This window comes from Neopelma chrysocephalum, unplaced genomic scaffold (genome assembly GCF_003984885.1).
Source record: "Neopelma chrysocephalum unplaced genomic scaffold, ASM398488v2 Primary Assembly neopelma1_319, whole genome shotgun sequence".
Lineage (NCBI taxonomy): Eukaryota > Metazoa > Chordata > Aves > Passeriformes > Pipridae > Neopelma > Neopelma chrysocephalum.
Window position 1 is genome coordinate 116,899 of NW_020897981.1, and position 27,472 is coordinate 144,370.

Sequence of the window (27,472 nt, forward strand, 5' to 3'; positions counted from 1 at the left end):
CATTCCATGATTCCATGAGAAGCCCTGCAGCCCTTTAACCCTCAAGCAGAACAACACTGAGGAGTGGACACGACTTCCAGCCTGAGAAAAGTGGCTGAGCACCAAACACCACACAGCAAAGCACACATAAATTAGGAATAACTGAAAAATAACCAACTCCAAACAACTACAAGCCCACAGCCACAAATTCATTGGCATCAAATACTAAGGCACCAGGAATGGAGAACCAAAAGAAGACATAAGCTTCAATTAAACATTCAGTAATTTCCTCCAGCATGGCTCTATATTTTCTCTCATTTTTCTAAACCAGATTCTGGCACTTCTTCCTCTACATCCCTTCCTGTTTTGCCTGGGCATCAGGACCACATCAGAATTTATTCGCATTCATTGGGTTTTGCTCTTCCCTGAAGATCAGCAAAATTCTAAGCGTATTTTGAAGAGGTTTCTATACAGACTTTTAGTGTAAAAGTTACAAAAAGGTTACTCAAAATCACTGAGGAATCTGAAATACTAAAACTGCAGTGACCCTCAATTATTTATCTTAGAAGGTGTTTGCACGCAAAAGAAATATAGAAGAAGTAGCACTGCAATGAAATATTGAATACAACTAAAGCCTAGAACCAGTGAGCTACTCCAAGGAAGAATCCCGTGCTGTTCCAAGTTCAGTTTTTAACTCCAAAGATGTATGGCAGTGTATTCCAGATTTGGCAACTCAGGAAACTGGATCAATCCTTCATAATTATTCAGGAAATTCTAATCACTCACTAATTGTCTGAAACACAAGCTTTTGTTTATACACAATTTCAGTGTGTTTTTGGAACTGCTGACATCCAAGCAACCCAAAACCTGCAGAGAACCTTATCTCCATAAGGGTTGCAGACTAACCAGCCAAAGAAAAAACCCTTCAGTAACACGAAATGGAAAAAAACGCCCAAATCCTTTTTTCCAACCCCCACTCAGCCTTGCCTGGGGTGAGCCAGACACTCTGCACTCGAGTGCTGATTTTATCTGGGTATTCAAAGGCATGTGCAATTGCATAATTGAGACTTCACATGGTTTATATAATGGATGGGAAATGCTCCTGACCTGCACGGTCAGCACCACTTCTCCCTCTCCAGCTTCAAGATCCAGCTGATGGACACAAAAAGCACATCAGTGGAAGACTCCACAGAAAGGGTTTGAGAACGGGAGGAACACCTGCCCCTGGCCTCAGGTTCCCATGTATAAACTTGAGACTTTCAGACTCTATTTGCTTTAACAACCCAGGCTTAAGTGTACAGGACTGTAGGTGGGTTCCTGCAACAGTACAGCAAATATTTTTTCAGTATTATATGCCTTTAATAAATTCTCTGGTTCAAGAATCTTCAAAAGCAAACAAAAGTATTACAGTTTTTTAGAGCTCAAGTATGCATTCGAATTCTGCCATCATGTATAAAACTTTAAAGGTAACTTCACCTGATCCATGTTTAAGTTATTTTTCAAATAGGACATTTAATCATCAGCTACTGAGGAACTCAGAGAGAACTTTACAGTCCACTTTCATTCATTCATCTTTTTCTTTTAGATCACATTTTTCTGTATTTTCCTTCAAATTTAGACTCTAACAGCCCTAATCCATTTAGCACAATGATACTCATCATTTATCAGTCACAGCATGAAAGACATGCCAATATGTTTGCATTTGCACACCTTATAGTAAATATTTAGCAGTCTATTTATTAAAAAATAATATTAAAAAGATGCAGAAAAACACAGATTAGAAACATAGTTTGGATCATCCCTAAAGCCTGGCTTAATAATTGCATCAAAAAATGCATGTGAACTTGAGGAATGCAAAAACTATGTAAGAATTAAAAAAGCAAAGAGTTGATCTTCACAGCTGAGAGTTCCTGATTACACCAGTGCAACGGCACTGAACAGACCTCAGTGCTTACAAAGTGAAAAGGCTGGGATGGAGACAGCCTCTATTATTTCTCTGTGGCAACAAAATCAACTCAAACTTCTCAAGTATCAGTAAAATCCACTTGGAAGCACTGGGAGAACATTCTGCACCACCAAGTAATGCCCTTCCCTAGGCGGGCTTTGCAAACATGACTATTTTGCCACAGAAATATTAGGCAAAGTCGTAAAAAGCTTTGGTTATAGTTCCTTCTTTCTCTGGGCCACTTCCCCCAGACTGGGCAGATGGGCATTGGTGAAGTTTGCTCAGTCCTGCTGCTGTGGTTGGAGCCACCTGTCCTGTCCTACCCTCCCCTCTGAGGCCTCCTCTGATTTACGTGGATTCTCTCACCACTTCCAAGGATCACAAGGACCAAACCACCCATGTGAAGACTCTTCTGTGCCGTGGCCTTGAAGGCCCGCAGAACAACCCGTGGGATGCAAATGATGGAGGCCCAGGGATACCTGGGAATGGCCAACCTGCTAAACCCCCAGGAGCCTGGCACAGGGAATGGCAAGTGCCCTCTGCATGGGCACTGCGAGTGGGACCATTCCTAACCCTGCCATCACCAGAGCTGCTGAATTCCCTCCAGGTCAGGGCCAGCCCCTCCTGCAGGGCTCTGTCCCAGCAGGAGTCCGGCAGCGCAAAGACACCCAACAAACGTCATTTCAACCTGAGCTGGGAATATATGATTACATGTTTCTGCTTCCTTGAAAATTCTCCTGTGGAAGAGAGACCAGAGACCTGCAAGGAAGAGGACAATGTCACACCCACCCAGAACACGCTGCCTGGCATCTCCTCTCTCCAGATTTCCCTCCTCCCCTCCCAGCAGGAGCAGGGCACTCCCAGGAGGCAGGCACACAGCAGGGCACATTTCCCAGCACATTGCTTCCCACCGTAACAGGATCAGAGAGCAAACAAAAAATCCTCTTTTCCAAAGGAGGCTGAGAAAGCACGAACATGAGGCTGTGGCTGACAACAGCCCTGCATTCACACACAGCCTGCTGCAGATGCTTCCTAAGAGGCATCAGCAATAACAGCTCCTGCCCACTCCTGTGAAATCTCTCAAGCTTCGTGGGACTGTGTTAAGCTTTAAGGGACACAGATTTATGTCACAATTACACTCCCTGTTGCAGCTCTGAGCAACGGGCTCTGGATTTGCTGAGACAAGGTCTAGTACCTTGTGGGGTTACATGAATGCATCACAGAGATTTGTCTCCACAGGGACAGATCCTTCCAGTCTGAGAGAGGATAGATTGAGATCTTTATGTGGAACAAGAGTAACACCAGTAAAAGGCAGGCTAGCAGGTCACCCAGAGGAATAAGGATCAGGTCTCTAAGCTCACACCACTTTTTCTGTGTTCAGAAGTCCCTTCTGCAGCAGCTCAGTGACGTATCTCAGGAGGGAGTCATATCACCACTTCCTCCTAATCTCGATCATCAAGATTAGCGATTAAGTAAATTACTAACTTTTGATTAGCTGCAACTTCTGAGGAAAAGACAAAGATGAGAGAACTGCCCACCAGCCAACAGCCATGGCTGAAATGATCTGAAAAGCTCTTTAGAAAGAGAGCAGGGCTCCTGAAAGGGGTCACTCCTCTTTTCAAGCCCATGTGCAGCTCAGGGATGAGGTGCATGATCTTTAGTGCTCTCTAAAAACCGCTGAGAACCACCAAGCCCAAAGAAAGCACTCGTGTGTATTGAAGTCGTTTGTACCAACAAAGCCCTTTCCCCACGAGCAGAAAGGTTGGGGGTTGGCAGCTCTCAAACAGTCCCATGCTGGGGAGGCCACCACAGGTGACCCCAACCTGTCACATGGCTCCCAGGCCGCTCTCACCACGTGCTGGCCACAGAGCACAGGGAACACAGCTGGGCTGGGGGGGCAGAGGCCAAGGGATCGGTGTACGTCACGTCTGAGGAAAATCAGGAACCAAAACTCACAGATATTAACTCCATTTGCTGGTCTTTGGACATCAGGGACACACTTCTTCTCCTCAGCTGAGGAAAGCATTGAGCAGAGCTCTGATTCACAGCTCAGTCCTTGCTCAGGGGCTGCAGTTAATCCAGTGAGTAACCACTCACTTCTACTGCAAAATAAACACTAGGAATCGACCCCCTAAAGAGCAGCTCTCTCTTCCTGCCCTGAGAATGAACAGGCTGAGTTAATAATTGAAGCCATAAAGCTGAAAGCACTCACACACACAAAGGACAGCGGAGAAGTGCTTATCACAATCCTTCCCTCGGAGAACAAGCCACACTTGGAAAAAGCAATCCCTGCATTCCACAGCTCCTGATCCAGCCGGTGTCCGGAGCCAGCACCAAGCCACAGCCACACCAGCAGAAGCCCCACAAGCTGCTGTCCCCCTATGGGGTTGCAGCAGAGCTGTGCCTGGCTCTGAGACCCATCCCAGTGCCCATCCCAGTTTGGGCACTCCACAGGAACCGGCTGGGACACAGACCTGGGGGAGACAACCAGGGTGGCCAAGCACTGGAGCACAAGGCGGAATAAAATGCAATGTTACCCTTTGCAAAATACTTGCAGCAAGTGCAACTACCACCAAATTGGGCTGTCACATCAGCACTCAAAATCTGTAACACCCACACAAAGAACTCAAAAAAAAAAAAAAGATGTTACAAGAAACTGCTGAAAACAAACCCCAAAGTCCTGTTAACTTTAACTGAGAGCAGACTCCAGCTTCAGCCAGAAGAGTCAACAATACTGGGAAGCACTGCTGTTGGTCACCAGAGGGAAAACTGGCCATTTTTACCTCAGATTTAAGGACTGGGGATGCCAGGCCATCCCCCTGCCCCAACCAGCACCAGGCCGACCATGGGTAGAGCTTTCATTGCTTCTACACTGCGGGGCTCGGGCTGAAAGCTTTGTGTCTCTGAAAGAAGCCCATTTAAAACAAAGGGACAAGCACAAATATTTCAGATATTGGAGAGAACGCTCTGTTCCTTTAAAGAAAAGGAATCAAATATGTATTTCTTTTTAATGGATCTGTTGGACTGTTTCCAAAAAGAAATAGTAACAGTCCCACTGTCTTGAGGCAAAATACCAAAAAACATGTCAAAGAGGTATTTGTAAACTCCTTCCAACCTAATAGAGGCAGCAAAGCAGTTGCCTGGTTCTGACAACTCATTTTAACAGCTGCAGAGAAGAACATTTCCAAAAGGATGCAGGCTCCAGAGTGACAGGCCAGGCCTCACCTCCCATCTGGGATTTCATGCTCCAGAGGAAAAGGCTTGAGCAGAAAGGCATCTCCTGCACTTGCTGGCATTTTAAGAACACTGCATCATGTCTGTGCCTGAATTTGTACCATGAAAAAAGGATGATGAAGTTATGATGTTAAGTTCATGGCTTTCAAGTACAAACTTTTCCAACATTTCCGTTGTTGTATTTCCGTCTGGTATCGGAATAGAAACATCAACCAACAGAAGCTCAAAATTAGTAAAGAATAACAAACAGAAGCTTAAGCAAGTTAATCCTAAATTGTATCATCAATAAATAGAAAGATAAACTTCCTTCTGGAAGTTTCTGTGTTTAAACTGAAAGAAGGGAAATTTATGTTAGATATTGGGAAGAAATTCTTCCCTGTGAGGGTGGGGAGGCCCTGGCACAGGTTGCCCAGAGAAGCTGTGGCTGCCCCTGGATCCCTGGAAGTGTCCAAGGCCAGGTTGGACAGGGCTTGGATCAACCTGGACTAGTGGAAGATGTCCCTGCCCATGGGAGGGAGTGGAACAACATGAGTTTTAAGGTCCCTTCCAGCCCAAACTATTCTGGGATTCTTTGTGCCTCAGTTCAGCTGTGACAGCACTAACAAATAACTGCCTTTGCAGGGAATGCTGGTGTAAGGAATGAATACACACATATACACCCCAATGCTCCAGAACTTGACTTGCCCCTGGGCAAATAGGTTCTTCTGAACAGTAATAAATTACAAATTGGCCAATTCAAATTAAGACTATGATTTCTGTGAAGACAGCTTCCAGTTATAAACTGATCCACTCCTGTCAACCTGTAAGCAGGAATGAGAGTACCAAGAAGTCAACATCCTGTTCCTACTGCTCATCCATCACCAGGACACATGGAGGAAGAATCACAGTCACTGCAGTTGGAAAAGCCCTCCCAGCCCATGGAGTCCCCCCTGGGCCCCATTCCCACCTTGTCCCCCAGCCCAGAGCACTCAGTGCCACGGCCAGGCCTTCCTTGGGCACCTCCAGGGGTGGGGACTCCATGAAAACAAAAATGCAGATGAAGGAGAGCCCATGGAGCTGAACATCCCATTGGGCAGAAGCAGGATACGGGACAGGTAAAGCCAAGAGCAGCATCAGGAGCCTACGGAGCACTGGGAGAACGGGCTGGGAGGAGTCGGGACAGTCAAGTCTGACAAAGCCACCGCAGGAATTTTGAGACGTGGCCTGTGGAGGACCAGGTCGATATCTCCCACTGGGTGCTCAGGAAGAGAGAAGTTTCTTGTTCTCTGTTAGAGCTTCCCAGCTCCACAGCCCATGTGTGAACAGGAGAGGAAGGCCACAGCAGGGCACTACACGCAATTAAGCTGAGAATTTTAAGAACAATAAATGGAAAGAAAGATGTAGAAAAGAACCTTTTCTAAGAACCCCAAAGACCCTGTGAAGGTCTAAATAAGCATGAAAAAACCTAAGCAGAGTTTTAGAAGAGAGATAAAATGATCTTTTTTTTAAAAAAGTGAAGGAAAAGTGTAACTGAAACAGAGAAGAAAGTTGGTGGGGCAATATTTGGTTATTAGGTTAAGTTCATTACATCTATCTAATAATTCATTTCCCAAGGACTATTTCATCACATCCTACGTTATGCAATAATTCAAAGTGATGTCTGGGCTCTTATCTCCTGCTGCTGAATGATTAGTCTGCAGTTCACACTGCAGATGTTTGCTTACAGAGCCCTGGATGATGCCTGACGGAGCTCTCGGAGCTATTTCCCAAATCAGTGTGACAAATATGCTTCAAACCCTGCAATGCTCCACGAGGATGAAGCCATGGAAGGTGCTGTACCCACAGGGTTGCATTACACAACTGGTAATAGAACCAGCTCCTCTAGAGACCTAAATAAGAGACCAGTATGGTTTGAATGTTGCAGTCAAATCCATATTGGAGCAGATGAAAACAGGAGCCATTGGAATCCCTGTGTGTTCGTAATGGTGAGCTCCTTGGTACAACAGCATTATTAAAGATAATTAAGGAGTTAAAAATAAGGCCTGGGAATCTATAACAGTTTCAAGTATTAGGAACTGGCATCTAATATATGCTTCTCAATGCAACAGCAACAAGTGATAAGGACCAAGGACTTTATTTCCAAATAACAGCAATTATATTGCAAGTCAGAATAGATCAGAGCAAACTCCAAGTACCACAAATAGGAATAAACACTTTTTAATAAATTATCTGTCTCTCCTCTCCATTCACTAACAGCTCACAGAATGCAGAAAGTAAATCATTTTCCAGTAAACTACAGGAATTATGATGGTATTTGACTGCATGATAAAAAAGCACAGAACACAAAGATTATTTGTGGACAACTGGAACACCACCTCCAATCCATGGGCATCAGAGGTTTTTGCTTAATGTTATACCCTGATTTTAGAAGAGTCTTGTTAGGTTTCATGATTAACAACATCCTGGAGAGCAAGATGGTTTGCAAGAGCAAACCTAATCTCTGCCTTCTCCTTTCAGATGGGTTCCAAATGACTCCTGAAGCCTAAATGTTTGAAAAAGCACCAAGACTGAATAAAAGCTTCCTGAAGAGATTCTACAAGGCTCCAGATTTAAGACTTTTCTTGCCTCTTTCTGGCCTGTTCACTAATTACTCTACACAGACACCACACAGATAACAGATATATCTCCCAGATAAGGTCTGTGAATCACCCAAGAGCTTCTGTATCTCCCTCCTTGCACTTCCTATTAATCATCATTACCCTAAATGATTGTGTGCTACAAAACCAAGATCTATCTATGCCCCACCTGATATATATGTGGGCTTACAGCTCAGGAAACAATGAAGAGCAAGCCATGGTGCCAAAAATAAAAAATGGGGAAAAGCAGCTGGTGCCACTTTCACTTCCAAGTTCCCTTCAGCTGTCACCAGCTCACACACCCAAAAGGAGAACTTTAAAAAAAGAATCTCCACAGATACTTCCAAAAGATTCAAAACCTCTTCTGGTTGCAGTTCTACAAAATAAATTAGACCTTAATGAAAAGAAAAAAGCCTTCATTTTGGAGCAATACTTCATAGACTCATGGAATATCCCAAGTTGGAAGGGACCCACAAGGATCATCCAGTCCAACCCCTGGCCCTGCACAGGCCCAGCCCCAAGAGTCACCCCCTGTGCCCCAGAGGATCATCCAAACCCTCCTGGAGCTCTGGCAGCCTTGGGGCTGTGCCCACTGCCCTGGGGAGCCTGGGCAGTGCCCAACCAGCCTCTGGGGGAGGAACCTTTGGCTGAGATCCAACCTGAGCCTGCCCTGACACAGCTCCAGCCATTCCCTGGGTCCTGTCCCTGGTCCCCCCAGAGCAGAGATGGAGCTGCCCCTCGGGAGGAGCTGCAGATCCCAGGGAGGTCTGACCTCAGTCTCCTCCTCTCCAGTTGAACACACCAAGTGTCCTCAGCCCCTGGACTCAAAGCACCCAAGCACCCTGCACACCCCACTGAGTGGCAAATCCCCCGGGGATCTTCCTGCTTGGGACATTCATCCCTCTTATTGCCTGGACAACCCATCAGGAGGGTGCAGCCAGAACAAAACATGAGCCCTGCAACAGGCAGGGGGAACAAAATCCCGGTGAAATCCTCCTCAGTACAACAGGCTGGACACACACAGTTGTTTCTCTGCACACACTGAGCTCCCACAGCCTCAGAGCAACCCCACCTGCCTGATCAGCAGGGCTGCCCTTGCAGCATGTACCCAGTCACTGAAATTTCTTCACCCTAACAACTGTTGCTATTACATGGCTAAAAATGTTCTGGGATTGTGCAATTCCCACAGGCATATGGAGCAGGAAAGCCTTACACAAATGAACTGGCACTTCAACATGGTTCTCATAAAAGCTGACAGATCTGTAATAATTCCTGAAAACAAGACAGGTTTGAGAAATCTTTCCAAGTGACACATTCTGACAAAACAGCTGCCTTAGCTCTGGGGTTTAATTGTATGGAACCACATCTGTGTGATAACAGGTTTCCAAAAAACCTCGTGTCTAAAGCAGCACGTTCATGAACAAACTGGATTGTATTTTATCCTGTAATCAATATTATCAACAGAAGTTTGTAATACAACACATTCTCCATCAGTTAATCAACTCCCAGCCTGAGCAGAGCTTGCCCCTGTTTAATTTACAGTTTATGTACCCAGTGGAGTTGATTTATAAGGAACTACGGACAATCAAAGTTCTCAGACTCAGCACTAAGTCCTGAAACAGTTCTCAACCTGGTGAACATAGTTAGGCTGAAGTCACAACTTCCAAAATCGGGTGGGGAGGAGGTAACAAATGAAGCAAGAGAGTGCAGGGTGGCAGCCCTGGGTCTGCTGTGGCAGCAGAGCAGCAGCTCCCACCCTCAGCAGGGCTCAGGAACCAGCCTGGAAACCATCCCTGCCATCCCACCACACTCCCAACATCACTGTCCAGCTTCAAACCAACCATGATCACTGTTCCAAGACACCCTTTGGCCACTGACAGACAAGATCCAGGGAGAAAAAGAAATTCAGAATTCCCACTGAAACAAAGTTTTATTTTACTTTTCCAAGAGGGATTCAATGCTGAGGATCAGGAAAAGGGAGTAGGAAGATTTTGCATAAGAACAAGCTTGCAAATATTCCCAAGACAGACACCAAACCTCAGTGACTTCGCCCTGGCACAACTATAGGCACCTTCTATAACCATTATTTGGCCATGAGACAGTGATAATTTCTATACATTTGAATTATCCTTCTATGTGTTTATCTCAGGGTGTTTTTTCCTTGCTTTGAATACTATTTCAAAATGGGAAATACAAAGCATTCAAACAGAAAAACATTTCTATTTTAACAGAAATTTTGAAGGAATTTCTAATTCTGAAACTGAAATTTGCTGGAACTCAAGTGGCCACATTTTGCAAGTGGGAGGAGAGGCTTTGAAATAACTGGTTGCTCTCTAAGGTAAGACTGTGGCTGAACTCAAATAGAGTGCCAAACAAAACTCAATTGTTCGTTTTCATTCACAAAAGCAATTTCTTTTAAGTACTCACTTTGTACACATGAAAGAACCACTGAATAACGTTATTATGTTATAAAATATACAAATGTTAAATAATCACTGGGCTCTGCTAAAAAACGTTACATTCAGAAGCACCTGAGGAAGTGGCACACAGTTACTACACACATTGGGCATTTTCTTTCCAAGGCAAATCCCCTGGGAGTTCAATATTGTTAACTGGTACCAAAAGCTCCTTTTTTATCATTTTCAATCCCTCCCAAACCAGTGAAGAAACAGCAGCAATTCCCCATCTATAAATTATGCAGGCTCAGCTCCAACAGCTTACTAGAAAAAAACAACAGAGAACTTAGGGTTTAGTGGTTTTCTACGCAGAATAACCCCCCATCCCTTCACTTCTTTAAATTAAAACACTAAGTGAACAGACCCAAAGACCCCAGGACTCCATGCTCACTGTTCTGCATTCAAACACGTGCAAAGACCAACGTAAGGCTACACCCAGGACCGCGCTCAGCAGCAAACAAAAAGCTTATCCTTTCTAAATGAAATCACACAAATATCACAGGCTAGTCAGTTCATTGCAATTTAAGAGAAATGGCAAAGCTCATTATGTTATTTGTTTAAATTAAACGAGAAAGCAAAACGTAGCAGGCAACATGCAGAACTATGTGCTACTTATATCACAACTTCAGTAAACAGGCAATCAAACACAACCTCACCACCCCCCAGCACCTCCGGCACAGACAGCCCTTTAGGAGTCACTCCTCCAGTGCAGTTAAGTAGAAGATTTCAGAAAAGGATGCACAACAAACATTTAGCAGACTTAACAATTGGATTAAACAGAGTCCTGCGAGTTTAACACAAGTTCAAAGCATAGGCATAACATTTACAACAAGAAAGAAGAAAGGCACCTGGAGACATCTGACACTGGGCATGCTCTGCAGGCATCTCAGTGCGCACATGCTCTCTACCAGGTTGGAGCAGCCTAGCCACAAAGACCTTGGCACAGAACACTGCAGGGTGACAAAAAGGAAGGAAGAGAAGAAGCAGTTAGATGCCACAACAAATCACTCAAGGCAGGCAACTCATTAGTAAGTTAACGTGGGTACTTATCTATGTTATTTCTACATCAGTCACCAGGTTGGCGGCCAAGGGTAAAATAACCACTGAAGATCCTGTGCAGCAAACGAGTCATCCCTCTGTCCTGTCCAGGACAAGCCACCCCTCTGTCCTGACCTCATCTGCCTCATTTGTAACCTCTTGGGTTTAGTGCCCAGCTGAAGGTTTTAACTTAGTCCCAGCAGTGTGGGAGTTGTCCCAGTTTGGGTCCCACATTGCTGCTGACAGAGGTTCTGGGGCCTCACTCGGCAGAGGGAAACTCTGGGACACTCAGTGGAGCGACTGAGGATCTGTCCTTCAGCAACAGCAACTTCAGCTGCTCTTTTTTAGGTTACTGAGCATCTTTGTTGCTTAACCCAGATTAACAGCTCTGGATCAAAGCTATACACCCATTGCCAAATGCTCTTTGCAGGGAATGCAGCAACTAGACAAGAGAACCACAAACACCATCATGTGTAAAAAATCCTCAGTTTTTTTGGTTCTTTACTGTTATTTCATAAAAATATGTGTCGTTCTCTATCTTAATACAGTGTTGCTGCTGCCTTACTTTCCTCTCTCTGGATTTTTTAAGGATCCTGTCCCCAGAGTGCACCCCAAAAAGGGAACAGCACCACGTGTTCCCTTCACAGTATCCCCCGAGACACAAGGGCAGGAGGTTCCCATTAGGGTGGCAAATCTTGAGAGTGGAAGTGGAGGAGCTTTGGGAATTAAGGTTTGGTTCTCCCCACTGTCTCAGCTTTCCCAAACTATTTGTGGTGCTTTATTCCAACAGCAAAACCGACATTAACGTCTGAGGTTCCAGTCTCTGTTCTGGGACACTGACAACCAAAAAATTGGGGTATTTTTTAGACAGGAACAACCTCTAAGTTCAAACTGCAAGACCAAGTTCTGCTTAGTCAAGATACATGGTATCCTGAGAAACTGGGGGAAAACTTTGGAAATATCAGTTGAAGATATCCTAAAGCCAAATGATACCCTGACTGCAGTTATCACTCACACCACCACCCAAGCCAGAAAGAACCAAGCTTAACTACCAGACTCCCCATTGCTGACAGGAGAAGTTAGGAAAAGTTTGGAAATCCTTTTTGGTTTTTTTCTGAAGCTGAAGAAATGTTCTGCAGAGGCTCCCCAAACCTTTTATAGCTCCAGGGTATTATTTCACAGCTCCTTTTAAGGCCAGAGCAGCTCATACACCAGATAAAGTGGGGGAAAAAGGCTTCAATTCCTCAGCATCAAGCAGTGCACAAACCCAGCTCAAGCCCTTGGCACAGACTGAGCTTCCAGTATTTTTCACACTGGCTTTCAATTTAGTTATAACAAAGACCAGATCTTTAAAAGAGAAACCCCACACAGGTCGAAGCTGACAGTGGAATAACAGGAGGTGAAGCCTCTGGGAAAGCAGTTTGTGCCAGGAGTGAGGAGGGGGAGAGAGCTCAGAGCACCTGAAGGGGTTAAAAACTAATTGTTTTCATTTCACGTCTTATGAATAAAACAAAAGAAAGTGTAATATTTTCATCTCCGTGCTAAGGAGAGACATTAAAGCAAGAACAGGATGAGAATGCCACTCCTAGTATCAAAACACACTGGAATTCTCTCTCCTCTTATCCAGCAGGAAGGTGGTGATTCCATAGGGAATTCCCACTTGTCATGGGAAGAGTGGGTACATACACGGGGTACATGTACAGGGTAAAAATACACATGTTTATGCTATATTGTATTATTCTTTCTTCAATAGCAAAATAAATCACAGTTTTCTATTACTAAAAGTTTCTCATTTAAAGTTTAGAGAAATGTGATTTTGCATTTAGCCATGGAGTAATTAACCCAGTATATCTGTTATTACTCTGCAGTAATTTACTTGGACATGTCCTCACACAAACAGTTGAAATTTAGTTCTCAGAGCTGTTCTAAGTCAACAAGTGACAACAGGGAAACTACCTTAATTTCAGCAAAACACCCAAAAAAAGGTTTTTATATTTTTAAAGAGATGGGATGTTTAAATCCACCGATACTGAATATACAGACCTTTTATTGGTCTGTTGCTTCAAAACAAGAGTGTATAATTCAAGAAAGTTCCTTTCCAGTCTGTTTCACTATTTAATCTTAGTTGGCATAATACCTGTATGGTGTTTCTGCAACACTGAACCATCAAAATTCAGGGAATCCCTGCAGTTATTTATTAAAGCCCAATGAAAAATGCTGCATTTTTAAACATGTAGGTCTGGTAAAAAAAATTTCATTCTGCTCATTTGACTTAATACAAATCATTGATCAAAAAACACAGCAAACTTGTCTCTTAAGATGTTCAGATCAGGTGCACAAAGCCGAGTATAATGTTTTTAATGAATCTACACCTGTAGGTGTCCGTAAATTATAAGCTAAATAGTTTTACTATTTTTCACTAGTTTAGGTTGTTAGATTGCTTTTTCTTTTATGAACTACTTTACCTAAATAAGCTGAATTTTAAATACTTAGGAGAAAGATGGGTCACTCAAGAACATTTTTTTAAATTTAATTCAAAATACATTAGACAGTGAGGCCGTTTCCACGCCAAGTTGAAGCCCCACAAAAGCCTTTTCACAGGATTACGAAACCCTGACTGAAAGGATTTATAAAACCATATTGCACAACACTCCAAATTAAATATTGCCTCCCACTTCACACCAAACAGGAACGTGCAAATATTTGTGTGTTCACTGACATGTTATTGCTTGACCTGCTCGCGTAGGGACTGTCAGGAATAAAAGTTTAATGGTTACTACAGACTTAACCTTGCCCAGCAGGAGCCTGAACTCGTGCCTTCACTCTCCACTTGCCTTTCCTCAGGATCCCAGGGAGGTGCAGCACGATTTCAGGGAGTTTGGAGAGCTGTGGGAACACCTGAAGGCCCTGTCTGCAGGGCATAGAGGGGCTCTGAGCTCTAGGGCAAGAACAGAGAAACTCCCACTGACCTTTGCCATGCCTTACACTTGGAAGGATTCATACCCTCATTTGATTATTAGATGATTAATTTTACTTCTATACACAAAGCCCCAGGAATTACATTGCAAGATTTAGGTTTCGACCTTAAATCTCAAATTTAAGCAGCCTATGCAAATGCTGCATTTGCATTCAAACCTGGAAATTCTCAGTAGTATCAGTAAAAAAGGAAAATGCTTCAATGCCTTTAAATCTTAGATGCTAAGAACTTCTTGTATTAATAGCAAAGCACAAAGCAGTGTTCACCCAACAAACCAACATTTTAGGATGAAGGTATCAAAAAAAAACCCTCTCAGGCCCTGAACCATCCAAAGTTTTCATTCCCCCTGGACTTCTCCCAGGTTACAGCACTGCTGTCTTGTTAAAGCACTGTAAAATGCCCAGAAACCTTTTGGTTCAGTGCATCATTAGAGTGATGTCCCACGGAAATCCTCACACTTTTGTAGCCCTTAAAAAGGAAAAATCCCTCATTTATCCTATAAAGCCCATTAAATTGCTCAAGAAATGCCTCTGGACTACAGTGGGTATTCCTGATGGAACCAGCACCCCTTTGCTGCCCAGGGATGGCAACACTGCAGTGTCAGAATCAAGAATTACAGCATTGCCATAACCAAGCCTTGTGCTGCAGCTCTTAGAAAGTATTAAAATTATGACCTCGCAAATTTTCATGCATTCATTTTATTTATACAAGATAATTTAAGGAATCCACATTTATTGGATCCAAATTTACTGGAATCCAAATTTACAGCTTGGGAAATTCGGGTCATAAGGCAAAAATATCTTTGTTTTTTTACAAACAGTTCCTAGACAGAATCCAAAAAAGATTGGCAAGGGGAGGCATTTTGGAATTCCAAAGGAAAATGCAGTAAAACAAAGGAAGGAGCTAATTTACTTCATTTTTTTCCAGGAAGCATGGCTAACTATATCAATTCACTCCTCCTGCAGCAACTTTTTTCTTACACAGAAATTGAACATCAGAACCCAACAAATCTTTTCAGTTTATAAATCCTAAAGTCTGACATGCTTTTCCCAGCTTTTCTGGGACAGAAGACCAGTTCCTCAGCAAGGTTAGGTTGTGCTCTGGATGTCCATGGGGCTATAAATTGATATTTGAACTGGCAAAAAAGGTACAACCAAAAAACTTGAACTTTCATTATGAATTTTTTCAGATTTTTAGCTGTAAGAAACTCACATGCTTCTCACCATTGGTGATTTACTGCTTAGCTTACTTTGATTTAGGCCTGGACCAATAGAACTGACACTGTTTTATTTCCAATTATTAACAATTAATATTGATAAATTTATGGGGTAACTGCTGCTACTTAATCCCCTCTCCACAGCTGGGGGCTCAGTTTAGTGCTGCACAAAGGGATGTTCTGAAAAGCAAACTTGGATTTGAGGGCAGTCTGACCACCTGGGAAAGCCTTATGCTCCCAACTCAAATTTAATCCGAAGCTCAGCTCTCAGTTTCTCAACAATCAGCATTAACCACCATAAGACATGAAACCCATAAAGCAGTAGCACTGTTTCAAGGCCTTCAGTATTATTTTACGCTCGGCAGGGCACAGTTGCCAGCTGAAGTCCATCCCGGTTTGCAGGCTGGGATATCATCCAGATCTTACCTGGAGCTTTTACTGTAAGTGATTTATTCAGAGTGCCAGGCAGGGCAGTGGTGAATCACTGGGCAGGGGAAGGAGTGCTCTGAGGATGTGAGGGGTGGAAAAGCAGGAATGTCAGTGTGGGGTGTGTGTGAATACTCGTGTGGGACATGCAGGAGCACCGACAGTGTCCCGCTGACAGCCCGGCCCTGCTCTGCACCTCTGCTCTGGGGCAGCTCTGCAGAGGGACAGGGACAGTGACACAGTGACACAGGGCAGCATCCCTGCTCCTCCCAGCCCAGGGCAGCATCCCTGCTCCTCCCAGCCCACTGCAAGCCCACGCTGGCCCCTGGAGGTGCAGGGTGTCCACATGCTCTGTACCAATCTGCTGGAGTTGGTGCCATCCCAGCACCGCCTTTCCCAGGGCCAAACGCAGCCTCACGGCACGTCCTGAGTGTCCAAACCAGAAGGCTGTTGGAGCACCATCCCTACAACATATTTCCAAACTCCAGGGAGTTTTACACATGTGTTCCAGTGACCTGCTTCAATTTAAGGAGGACTACATTTTCAGGTCAAGAAAGCTGTCTTAGATATAATTTACTCTTGCATTTCTGTCCTTTGATGAACTACAAATGCAAAAGTGATTTTCTCAAAAATAAGTATCCACAGAGTAGCAAACTCATTTTAACTTGTGAAATGTTTTTGGTTATTCCTTTATTATCAGATCATTCTAAAGAAATAGGTAACCAACAACTGAATCATGGTGCCATTAGGAAAACCAATTTAGACAAATGATTTGCCATTCCCAATAAAAGTGGCTCAATGCAACAACTTTCCAACAGCCATTCAAGATCTGCACGTGAGCTCTTGCATTTGGGGAAAAGCACTAAGTGAAGAATCAGGAAATTTAAAGCAAGACAAAGGGAAAATAATTGATCAGATAAAGTCTCCTCATTACCACACCGTTGCTCTAGATAGGACACTGAATTCACAGGAGGGTGATGGATAACGCTGTCCCACTCTGCTCCTGGAGACCAAAGTACACGTGTGCTACACCAAATGAATGCTACAAAAGGAATATGGGTTCAGTGGAGAGAAGATAAAATGCTTTCCTTGAATATAATAACCATCTTACTCCATTATAATTTATTCATCAGGACAAGACTCATCAGATGCAGCAGCTCATTTTCAGGAATGCACAAAGGACTGGGGAGAAAACCCTAATTCGTTCGTGTAAATCACTCTGAACATGAACTGAAATCATCTAAATTTTCCAAAATACACAGTATTTAGATTAACCCTCCTTCCTTCGTGTACATACACCCCAACTCCCCCAGTTCCAAAACTCCAGAAGTGTGCTATTCCCTTCTGCATTAACACACCCTGTGTTACATTCAAAAGGCCATTTCCAAAGCAAAGGGTTTCCCCTGTTCTCCTGCAGCAGGACCAGAGGGGTCACGGACACCTCCAGACAGCAGCACCCCTGCTCTGAGCACAGAACAGCTGGGGAAAAGAGACCCAGCACTGCCAACTCGGACAGGAGACACTTTGAGTGAGTTAAACATGTACAAAAATGTGGCTGAAACTTGTCTAACATGTTAAAAGTTGTCTCAGACTCTCTTCTGTATTAAGTTTTTAAGGGTGAGGCCTAACACAACTAACAATAATATTAACCCCCAACTACACACACTCCTGAGCTCCAAGCCTGGGCTCTCACATAACAAAATTTGGGATTCACAGGCAGGGTTTGTACACCAGAGGCTGCACAGAAATATTGACACAGCTCTGAGAGCTGCCTTATGTTGTACTTTCTGAAATGTAGGATTCAAAACACGGGCAGGAACAAAGCCATCAACCTGCTCAGCTCTACTGCTGCCTTTGTAGGGCTGTTTCATGTTTCCAAAAGTTAAGCAACATTAAATATCATAACACTGGGGATCTTGATCAGCAGGAGCACACATTTATGCTTCCTCTTTTTTCCCCCCCTCAGTGTATTTTGAATTATTTCCTCTTTTCAAGTTTCATCATAAAAGGTGCCAAGTTCACTTCTGCCTCCTCGTTTTCTCTTTTTAGAAAAAGGCACACCCTGAACAGCAAATATTCCACAGGAAGATGTTATTTTACAGTTTTAACTCCAAAGTGAGTCTGATAGGTGCATGGGACAAACTCAATTTGATATTAGATAAGACTGCAACAAATGTGTCAGACTAAGGTTAGTAAGTACTTCCCTTAGATTTTCCCCCAGATTTATTTTAAAGAATTACACTAAAACAACATGTCCAACACCTCTCCACCCTAACCAAATAAAATTCTACTACTTGAAAAACCAAATCAAAAACCAACAGCACCCTGTGCACAAATAATTCATTGTACATGTATTTATCAATTAAATTCAAATATAACTTTTGCACAAAATACCACGCCAGCAAGACAAACGCAGAGCTAAAACAACCAATGGCACCTACAAGAGTCTCTGGTACAGGAGGTTAAATACTGAGGCCTTACCAACTGCTGTAGCAACTCCCTGCCAAAGAGAACACACGAGTGGCTTGGTGTTCTTGCTACTACTGTCCAAAGGAATTGAGGGGCATTGCTTTGGAGTGACTTTGGAAATAAGCTGCCAAGTTCATCAAAGCACTAACTGACACTAGAGCTGGGCACTGGGAGAGCTGCAGCTCTCCTGTTCACACCACATATACTGAACTGGCAGAACTTTATTTTCCTACCAGTTAGGGACACAGCTTTCCTTCCTGAGGCACAAAAGTACCCTCCAAGCCCATCTCCAAGACAACATCTTGTAGCCTTTTACAGTCATCTCAAAATCTCAGATGAATGTGACTCAAAATACAACCACTCTCCCCTGCTCTGAAATAAACCCATTATCACTTCAAGGCTCCTCTCTAAGGCCCTGCCTTACACCTGGCTTAGATACCTCCAAAACCAGCTGGGGACAGATCTTCCCACTGAAATCCCACAAAGGTTTAGGACACTGCCCACAACAGAATTTCAGATGGCATTTCAGCAGGAAAAGCCACAGGAATTTGTACTAGGAAGAACTAGAGAAACTCTCTCAATTTCTGCTGAAGCCATCAGAACTCAGAGCAGGTACCTATGAGCTCCCTGAACTCCACCGAGAAGCTCAATGCAGTCCCTGGCAAGGCTGCTCTGCCCTTCCAGAGGCAGGATGTGGCAGCCACTCACTCCAGGCCCCTGCACACACGGCTTTCCAACTCCACAGAAGTTTGCCTCATGTTCCTAGGCCTGTCCTTCACAGCAGACCAGCGATTCCCTACAGTCCTACTGTAACTCCTGGATGTGCCCTTTCTGACTGCAAGCTCAGCAGCTGACTGACTCCCTGTGTCCAAACACTTCGGGGACATGAAGCAGTTCAAGCAAGAGACTGAATGTGCGGACAAACTCATCTAAGCAGAAGCAGCAAGATATAGTACAGGGTGACATCTTACCTGAAACTTTGTTTCTGGGCTTCAGATCCACCAATCCAGAATGAAAGGGGATTCGAATGGGTTTTCCTTCTCAGACTTGTCTGTTAAAAGAGAGCAGCCAATCATCTTCAGCTTGGTGTATCTACTTCTTTCTTGAACGAAAGCCCAATTACTGCTAAAGCTGTTAGAGACAAGGCACTGACCAGCCCGGCACCGACTGCGTTAGTGGGGCGGCGGATTGGTGGATCTAAGACAGAGAAACGGATTTACTGACAGCAATTGCTCCTTCCCCTACCCTGAATCACCCAATGAACAAGTGTTTTGGGGCTACAGCTCACTTTGCAAAGATTAAAGAGGATGAGAAGAAACTACAGTGCAAACAACAAAACAAATACTAAAGCTCCAACCACCAGCTCACACCTCGCACGGCCGCTCCAGGAGCTGCCCCAAGGGCCATGCACAGCTCTGCAAACAGCCCCACGTGCTTCTCCTGATCTGCTATGTACATGCTCTAAAGCAGTTGATTGCAGTGATTATTTCCCTGTTTCCAGACTCAAAATGACCTGACTTGCCTCATATATCTGCAGCACAAAGACGGAGCCATTATGACATTCCAGACCTGAACAACAGCGCTGAATTCTGTGTATTTTCAGCTGCTTCTCTGGAAAACAATCCAGAATCAGGAGAGAGGAAGACACAGTCCGCTACTCCTGAGACATGAAAATGTCACCTCCTGCTAAGCAAAGAGATAAAAGGCCTCCAGCCAGTACTGTCAGCAGCACACTTCAGGTGACTCATTTAAAGCAGCTGGAACAGTAACCCCTAAAAGAAGATGGAGTCTGCAGAAAACTCACACTACACGTGTCACAGAAAGCACATCCTACAGAGAACAAACTGTGAGCCTTTCAGAGAGATCTTCAAAAAGTCTGGGCCATGGCCTATAAAACTTCCCCTGCCAGCAGCCAGAAGCAAGAGCAAGGTTTTCTAACCAAATGCTGCCACATCCCCAGACGAACACGGCACAGTCGTCTCTCACCCTCTGCCCTGCTCTCCAGCCCCTCCAGGGAGCTGAACTGAGTGTTCCTCAGCCTCCACCACTGTGCTCCACATCTCAAGGCACCAGCAACTCAGAAGGGTAGGAGAAACTGCCACTGTCCCCAGCTGTGTCAAGAAACTGCTCCATGAGGACATGAGTGCCCCTGATTACCCACAGCTTCCCAAAGAAAGGGGCATCTTCATCCTGGGCCAATTTCCTGCTTTTCTACCACTGGTAAGGCCATAGTAATTACAGGGCAGCATTTCAAGGACAAAGCAGCACTGTAGGCCCAGTACCATGTCCAATGTATGATTTCTTAAGTCTGCCAAGAAAAGTACTAAGATGTTAAGGCATATGAGTCAGAATTTTAAGAGTACAATACAGCTCAGCAAGAAGTCACCTATCAAAATTATATAAATGTACTGATTTGCTAAGTCATTGCAGAGCCAGCAGGGTGTTGGAAGGAGAGGCATTTCTCCATGAAGGCAAAACTCAAAATTATTTGCGAGTGTCACAGCACAGGTCTGATTTTGATCTGGAGAAGGACTGGTGTGATGGAGACAGCCTGAATAACAAGTTTCCCCAGCCAGTCCTTCCATGCCCCAAGAGATTCTCTATCAAATCCAAGCTGCAGATTAATAAGGTTTGCAAATTCTGAGTGTAGATTTTCAAACAGCTGTAGGTATTTTGGTCTGAAAACTTGAAATTGGCTTCACTGAAAACGCTGGGAGATTTGAACACAGCCCCATCCTGCAAGCCACCCTGCAATACAACCACACACCTCTCAAAAAGGCAAACAGTGCACGTGTCACAACTTCTGTACCAGAACTCCACATTCACAAACTCCTCAACAGAATGAAACTCAGAGTGCAGCCCTGCAACTTGTACACTGAATATACACATATATATAGCTGTGATTCTCCTCCAAGTCAACGAGCAAAACAAAATATTGCAGTGTTGCCACAGCTATTGAAGTTGACCCACAAAAGCTTTTTTTTCACCGTTTTTCCCAGAAAGCACATCAGTCTCTATTCCTATCAAGTAGGTCCCTACTACATTTTACAAATTTCCAGCTGTATTCATATGAGAAACAGGCCTGGGAAGCTGAACTACTCTTTGATCCCAAATAAAACTGGTAATTTCCTGGGGTGCAAATACAAGGATGCAAGTCCTGCGGGGACCTGGATTAACAAAGCACCGAAGAAACAACATGCCTTCAAACGTTCCCGTTGTTAATTTAGCCTGCATGAGAAGCAAATTAAGTTTTCAAAAAGAGTCAGTGCTTTTTGGTTATTAAAACACAAACAGCATTACGTTACTTTTGCATTATCTGGTCTCAGTCATGCATTGCTCATACTGGGAAATGTGTGGAAGTGGTACAGGAAAGCGGAGTAGGCTGTCAGATGTCACACCACTGAGCTCATAAATACATCAATAAAGGTGGGAAGGAAGGGATTTTCCAGAAAAAATGGATTTTCTGTGAATAATGATGCCATAAAAATCAAACCAAGAAATCAGATTATGTAACAACATAAACAGTGGCACTCGTATAAAGAAGACATTGCCCAAGAAAAAAGCTGGAAGGAAAGGATTGTTACTAATCAGCATTAGTTTAAACAACTCAGTAAATATTCTCATTTCCTTTCAATTTATTTTCTCCCTTGCAACAAAAAAACCCCTTGTCACGGAGCAGCCCTCTCATAACCATGGCCTCTTACTCTCTCCCACACATCATCCCTCTCACATTGGCACGTTTGCTGCAACATCCATTTCATTGTAGGGCCATCAGCAATCTCCCCTCACATGCTGCTGCACAAGCACCGGAGCTGCCCAGGGACAGGGAACTGGAAATGCCAAAGCAACGGAGACCTCCAAGTGCACAGCAACACCCCCCCAGCAGAGACACAGCACGGTGGTGTAACGAGAGAAGGTGGTTGAGAAAACACATGGGAAATGAAAAGGTACAGCCGTCCTTCAAAGCAGGTTCCCAGCCTCTCTGAGGGCACAGCTCGTAACAAGGCAGGTTGTTTTGCTGACATGCTGCTCACGACGCTCCTCAGCGACCCAAATTTTCCACACGGCTCCGAGCCCTGTATCCCAAGGGATACAGTGAGCACCGTGTGACACAGCCATGGCAGACATGTGCTCCACATGCTCCACGTGCTTTGGAAAGGAGCAACCCAAGAGCACTTCAGAGAGGGCAGCTGTGCACAGCCCGGCCTGCCCGCGGGGAGGGGATCTCGTTCCTCATGGACGGCGGGATGTGGATCCCCAGGCACGGGCAGGGCTCGGGGCAGCCCCGGACGCTGCTCTCGCACAGGAAGCCCTGCAGGTGTCCCAGCTCAAGGGAACTCTCTCTGCTGCACCTCCCCTGCTCACGTGGGGCAGAGCTGGAAAATTCACTGATGGTACAAAATGGAACTGCATTGGGAGGTAAAAAGCCTCCAAACCTCGAAAGAGACTGAAAAAGTGAAACTTTGGTCAAACACCAAGGCTTACTCTCCTCAAGATACTTTAACTTTTCTATTAAGAACCAAAAGCAATTTACTTTCAGAATTTTCCCTACAACTGGCACATCTGCAGCTTTCCTTCACCTGAATAAACTGATGGCTGCTGCCACCCTCATCAAAAACCTCACACTTCTGCATTTTTGTAGTCTCCTTCTTCCCTCTGCCATCCCATTTCCCCAATCAGACCATTCCTTCACCTAACCCTTCCCAAAAGGTGCAGCTTTACACACTCCTTTGTCTACTTCCCTCATTTCCTCCCCACTCTGCTGGCTGCAAATGCAGTTGCCGTGCTCTAATTCATGTTCTTAAGCTCTTCCTTCCCATTTTCTGCGTGGCTGCCAAAGTCACAGCGATTTCTTCTCTTCAGTTTTGCATCCTTCCTCTCGGAGGCACTCTCTGAAACGGGACTGTCACTCGGAGCCTGGCAGCAGCACAGACCTCACATCCCCTGCCCCGAAGGCTCATCCTAAGGCTGTGCCTTCCTAACACCCATCCAAGTACCACCTCTTCAGCTGTGTGCTCCAGCCACTGCCTTTATCCCATGTATGAACCCCGTGTGCTTTAATGTCCAACCCACAGCTCCCAGCTCTGCTCATTTGGCTACTGAAGATCAAAAAAATGATAACTGCAGAGCCAAGAGATTGTTACCCTGCTGAAGAAAGCACAACTAGGTTACACACAGGTTTACAAAAGCCCTACTAACTCTCAATCTACTCCCAGGCTTCAATTAAGAACCAGTGACATTTCAGCCAGAACAGCACCTCCTTTGTTTCAGCTGCAAAGATGATCATTGCCTGTATCTCCATCACTACAAAAGTCTGCTCTTTGAAGGATTCCTCCAAGAACATGTGGAAAAAAATTCCCACAAATACAACTGCCTGCTTGGCTTGCAATGACTGAGACAGGGAAGAAAAAAGCTAGACTACTATAGCCCTCCTGAGATACACACAGCAGCTGTATTTTAGTTTCCAAACAGAATGCTGAGATTTATTTTGCACTGTAAAGCTTTAAATAGTTTGGGGGCACAACCATCTCCAGTTGCAGTAACCCAAGGAACTGATTTACAGCAGGAGCTGCTGCTGGCAAGGCAGGCCTGTGTGAAACACACCCTTCTGAAATTGGTACCTTCGGATTTGAAGACCTTCAGCTCCCATCAAAGCCCTGCCATGAGAACCGGAAAGATTTCTGGCAAGATACTCAATTAGAGTTCTTCATTTATTATTTACAGAGGTACTTAAACACTGGACGCTTTTAGGAGAGCCAGAAACGTTCTAGACACTGAAGGCAGTGTGTTAGGAAGACTATTTTCCACATATGGAACTTCAAGATGCAAATGATAACACAGTGTGAACAAGTGCTTGTCCCTTTTATTCCTAGGCATGGCCTTTCCATAACCTTTTCCTGCTCCTGCCACGGAGCAGTGCCATGCTGGATCTGAACTGCCAGCACGGGGATCTGTGTCTGGAGAACAGCACAGGCACCAGGGGCACAGTGAAACACAGACATGAGAATTTACACACAGGAGCCACGGCCCAGAGGGGTCTGGTGGGTACCAGAGCCTGGGAGCAACAGATTTATTTTCTTGTACTATCGACATCTTATGCTGGACACAGTTTACCCTATAAATGCTTAACTTTTTAACCTGTATTAAAAAAACCTTCTTTGTCATATTTATGTACTCTTTTACAACCACTTTAATATAAACTAAGCAGCTAATTACCCCCTGCTTTGAAAGCTGCTGGTAAAACTGAAGTATGGTGCAGGGAAGCTTCCTGAGAAAATGAAGAACACAAGGCTTTTAGCAGGTATCAAAGGCAAATCACAGGGTTGATGTGACTGAACACCATAGATTTTATACACAGCTCAGACTCTGGAGGTAACAAAACTCATTTCACAAAGCATTGTTAGTACTTCACCTTAAGAAAGAAAAAAGGTTGGTTCTTTAAAAGAGCAGAAAGGTCACAGTTATCTAATTTCACCGAGAAAACCAAGCCCAGGAAGAAAGAGCCCTTTCAATCACTGTGGCCCCCCATCTGTTCTGGATTACTTCCTCACCCCTCACTTCCACCCACTCTCACACAGCCCTTCCCTGAGCCCGTCCTAAGGCCGGAGGTGACTAAGCCAGACCCAACCCCTGCACACACCGTGAGCCTGACTCTGCACACCCCAGTCAGCCCCAGGAAACCTGTGAGGCCTTGAGCCTCCCAAAACCACCTCTGCAGGCAGAGGAGCTCAGCTGGACAGGCAAAGGAAGCCATGGAATGGCATCACTCAATCACTGCTCATCCCTGGAAATGACTGATGACAGGATACAGAACTGGCACCAGGCACGGGAAGCCCTCAGCTGTCCTAAGACATACAGTGACTTGGGAACACTCACTACAACTTCATACAGCAAATCAAAGTTGTCACTCTGAAACCTTAAAATATTTCTCTTAGATTCCAGCTTTAAAAATAGAAGAGTATTATTTCCATGACTGATTTTCCTTTAAATAAATGCAAATGATTTATCCAGGGAAGGCAGAGTCGAGGGCTAGAACAGCGTGTTCCGTGCAATTAATGTGTTGACACATCATCTCTTGTTTATCAGCCCCTCAGAACCTGGTTGTGTTTGCTCCTCAGAACTTTCACATCACACATTTGCTCCTCTATTTACTACAGATTCATCCTGGCACTGCAGGGAAGTAATGGAGCACCCAGAGAGCACCAATGGCATCTCCTGTATCAGAGAGGCATAAAACATCCTGCTTTTATTACCAAGAGCGCTCTCACAAAGCACAGCATCGCCCTGAGTCTGCCGGGCTGGGATGAGCCCGAAGCCCCAGGCTTTGGGATGCACTAACACCGAGTTTTCATTTCACACAGAAATCCCTGATGGGAAACTCAGCCCAAACAGCTTCTGCTCTGTGGATTTAAACAAATCTCCTGGAGAATCTCACCTTCCACACCACACAAGAAGGCAAAACCTGCACGTCTTCATTCAGGGATGATTTTCAATGATTTTAATGAAACACTTCCACTCAAACACAAGTGTTTCTGTGCAAGCCCTCACTAAGGTTAACATTAAATTCGGCTACCATCTACATTTTGCAGAGTACCATTTTCTGCTAGAAGCTACAGAACTGTTTATCTTATTAAAATTTTTACATATATTCATTTCTTGTGAAAGAGAGAAAAATTTGTTTCTTAAACCTCCTCCTACATAATGAAACTCTTACTAACCCCACAGATATTTGCATGGATCAGCATATTTCCCAGCTCCAGCTGTAAATGGAGGGTACAACAATTACCAGCAAAAGTTCCATTTGCTTCCTCCTGCTACAGCCTGGCCCCAAATAGGAGAGATTAAAACAGGAGAGCACTTAGAAAACAACAAGAAAGAAAGTTGAGGGAGCCAAACCTTGCAGCCCCAAACGCTACATGAGCACCTCACACAACCCCCAGCAGAGGGGTGTCAGTAAACCACAGCTCCAGGGAGGGAAAAAGCCACCAGAACTCACTTTTCCTCTCGGGAATTTCAGAGGCATCTTTCTGGAGGAGCCTGGTCCTGTGAGGGACCCCACAGAGCTGCCCCAGCCTTCCCCTCACTGCTGCAGGGCACTGATGGCTCTGATGTCCCCCAGCGATTCACAGGGGCCAGGGCAGGAGGCTCCCCAGGAACAGCTTTTAAGCCCTTGGCCTCAGCGACCAGTAAAAATAATGAAAAAACATAAAGGTTTTTTAGGTTTCCCCTTTTTCTATTTTATTTCTGCTTTTTGAGGCCAGGTGACACATTTAAAGAAAGTGCATATTTTCCAGATCAGGTAATTTAGCAAGAACTCCACTGGCCAAAAAACCCATTTAATGTCTCCACTGAACCCAGCTCACCTTCAGAGCGCCTTAACAGCAAATTACTTGCATTCTGCCCCTCAATTCTGAAGAACTGCATGAAAACTCATATGTGAGACCAAATTATGCTTAGCACAAAAAGCAGTTGCGCTCATGGCAAATAAATTAGAAGATATTTACTGATTATTATTCTCTCCCAGCTCCTAACTGAATTTAATTCATGCCTAAAGGCAGCAAAACGAGGGGCCCTTCGTATTTGACTGAAGAGACCTAATTTCCTTATATTAAAGAAAAAACATCTCTTCCCACTGCTCCCATCAGACCGCCTCTCCACTACGGTGAATTTAGCGGCGTGAGCGTTAATTAGGAGTACAACCAATACACAATTAGGTGATTCCGTGTGTGCCGGCCCGGCGCGGCCCCGGCCCCGCTCGGCAGGAGCTCCGGCCCGGCGCGGGGGCCGGGGGGGCCCGGCCCGGGGGTGCGGGGGCGGCGCGACCGGACCCCCCTCCCCGGGGCGTTCCGCTGAGGGTCCCTGCGGCGCCCCCGGCCCGGCGCGGCCCCCGCGGGGTTAATTGTTGTTAGTGATTTACCCGCGGGGAGCCCCGGCGGGGCCGCGCGGGGGGCGCGGCCCCGGCTCGGCCCCCTCAGAGCGGCGGGGCGGGACCCGCGGGGCCTGGGGCGAGCGGGGCGCGGGGGGGTGACTCACCATGAGCTCGATGGTCTTGTCCTCGATGACCGAGTCGGGCTCCATCGCGGCGGCGGCGCTGCCCAGCCCTGCCCTGCCCAGCCC

At 45.1% G+C, this 27,472-nt stretch overlaps 1 protein-coding gene across 4 annotated transcripts in view; it reads right to left on the reverse strand.

The window, feature by feature from the left end:
- Nucleotides 1-27,472, reverse strand: part of FBXW11 (F-box and WD repeat domain containing 11) — a 72,517-nt gene extending 45,045 nt beyond the window's left edge. The window contains exons 1-3 of one of the 4 annotated variants that reach the window (XM_027705061.1): nucleotides 27,389-27,472; nucleotides 19,327-19,406; nucleotides 11,078-11,179 (exon numbers count right to left, since the gene is read on the reverse strand). In XM_027705061.1, the coding sequence (XP_027560862.1) occupies nucleotides 11,078-11,128 (51 nt within the window). In that variant the 5' untranslated portion in view covers nucleotides 11,129-11,179; nucleotides 19,327-19,406; nucleotides 27,389-27,472. The remainder of the gene's footprint in view (nucleotides 1-11,077; nucleotides 11,180-19,326; nucleotides 19,407-27,388) is intronic. The other 3 variants (XM_027705064.1, XM_027705060.1, XM_027705063.1) reach the window with 3 other exon arrangements.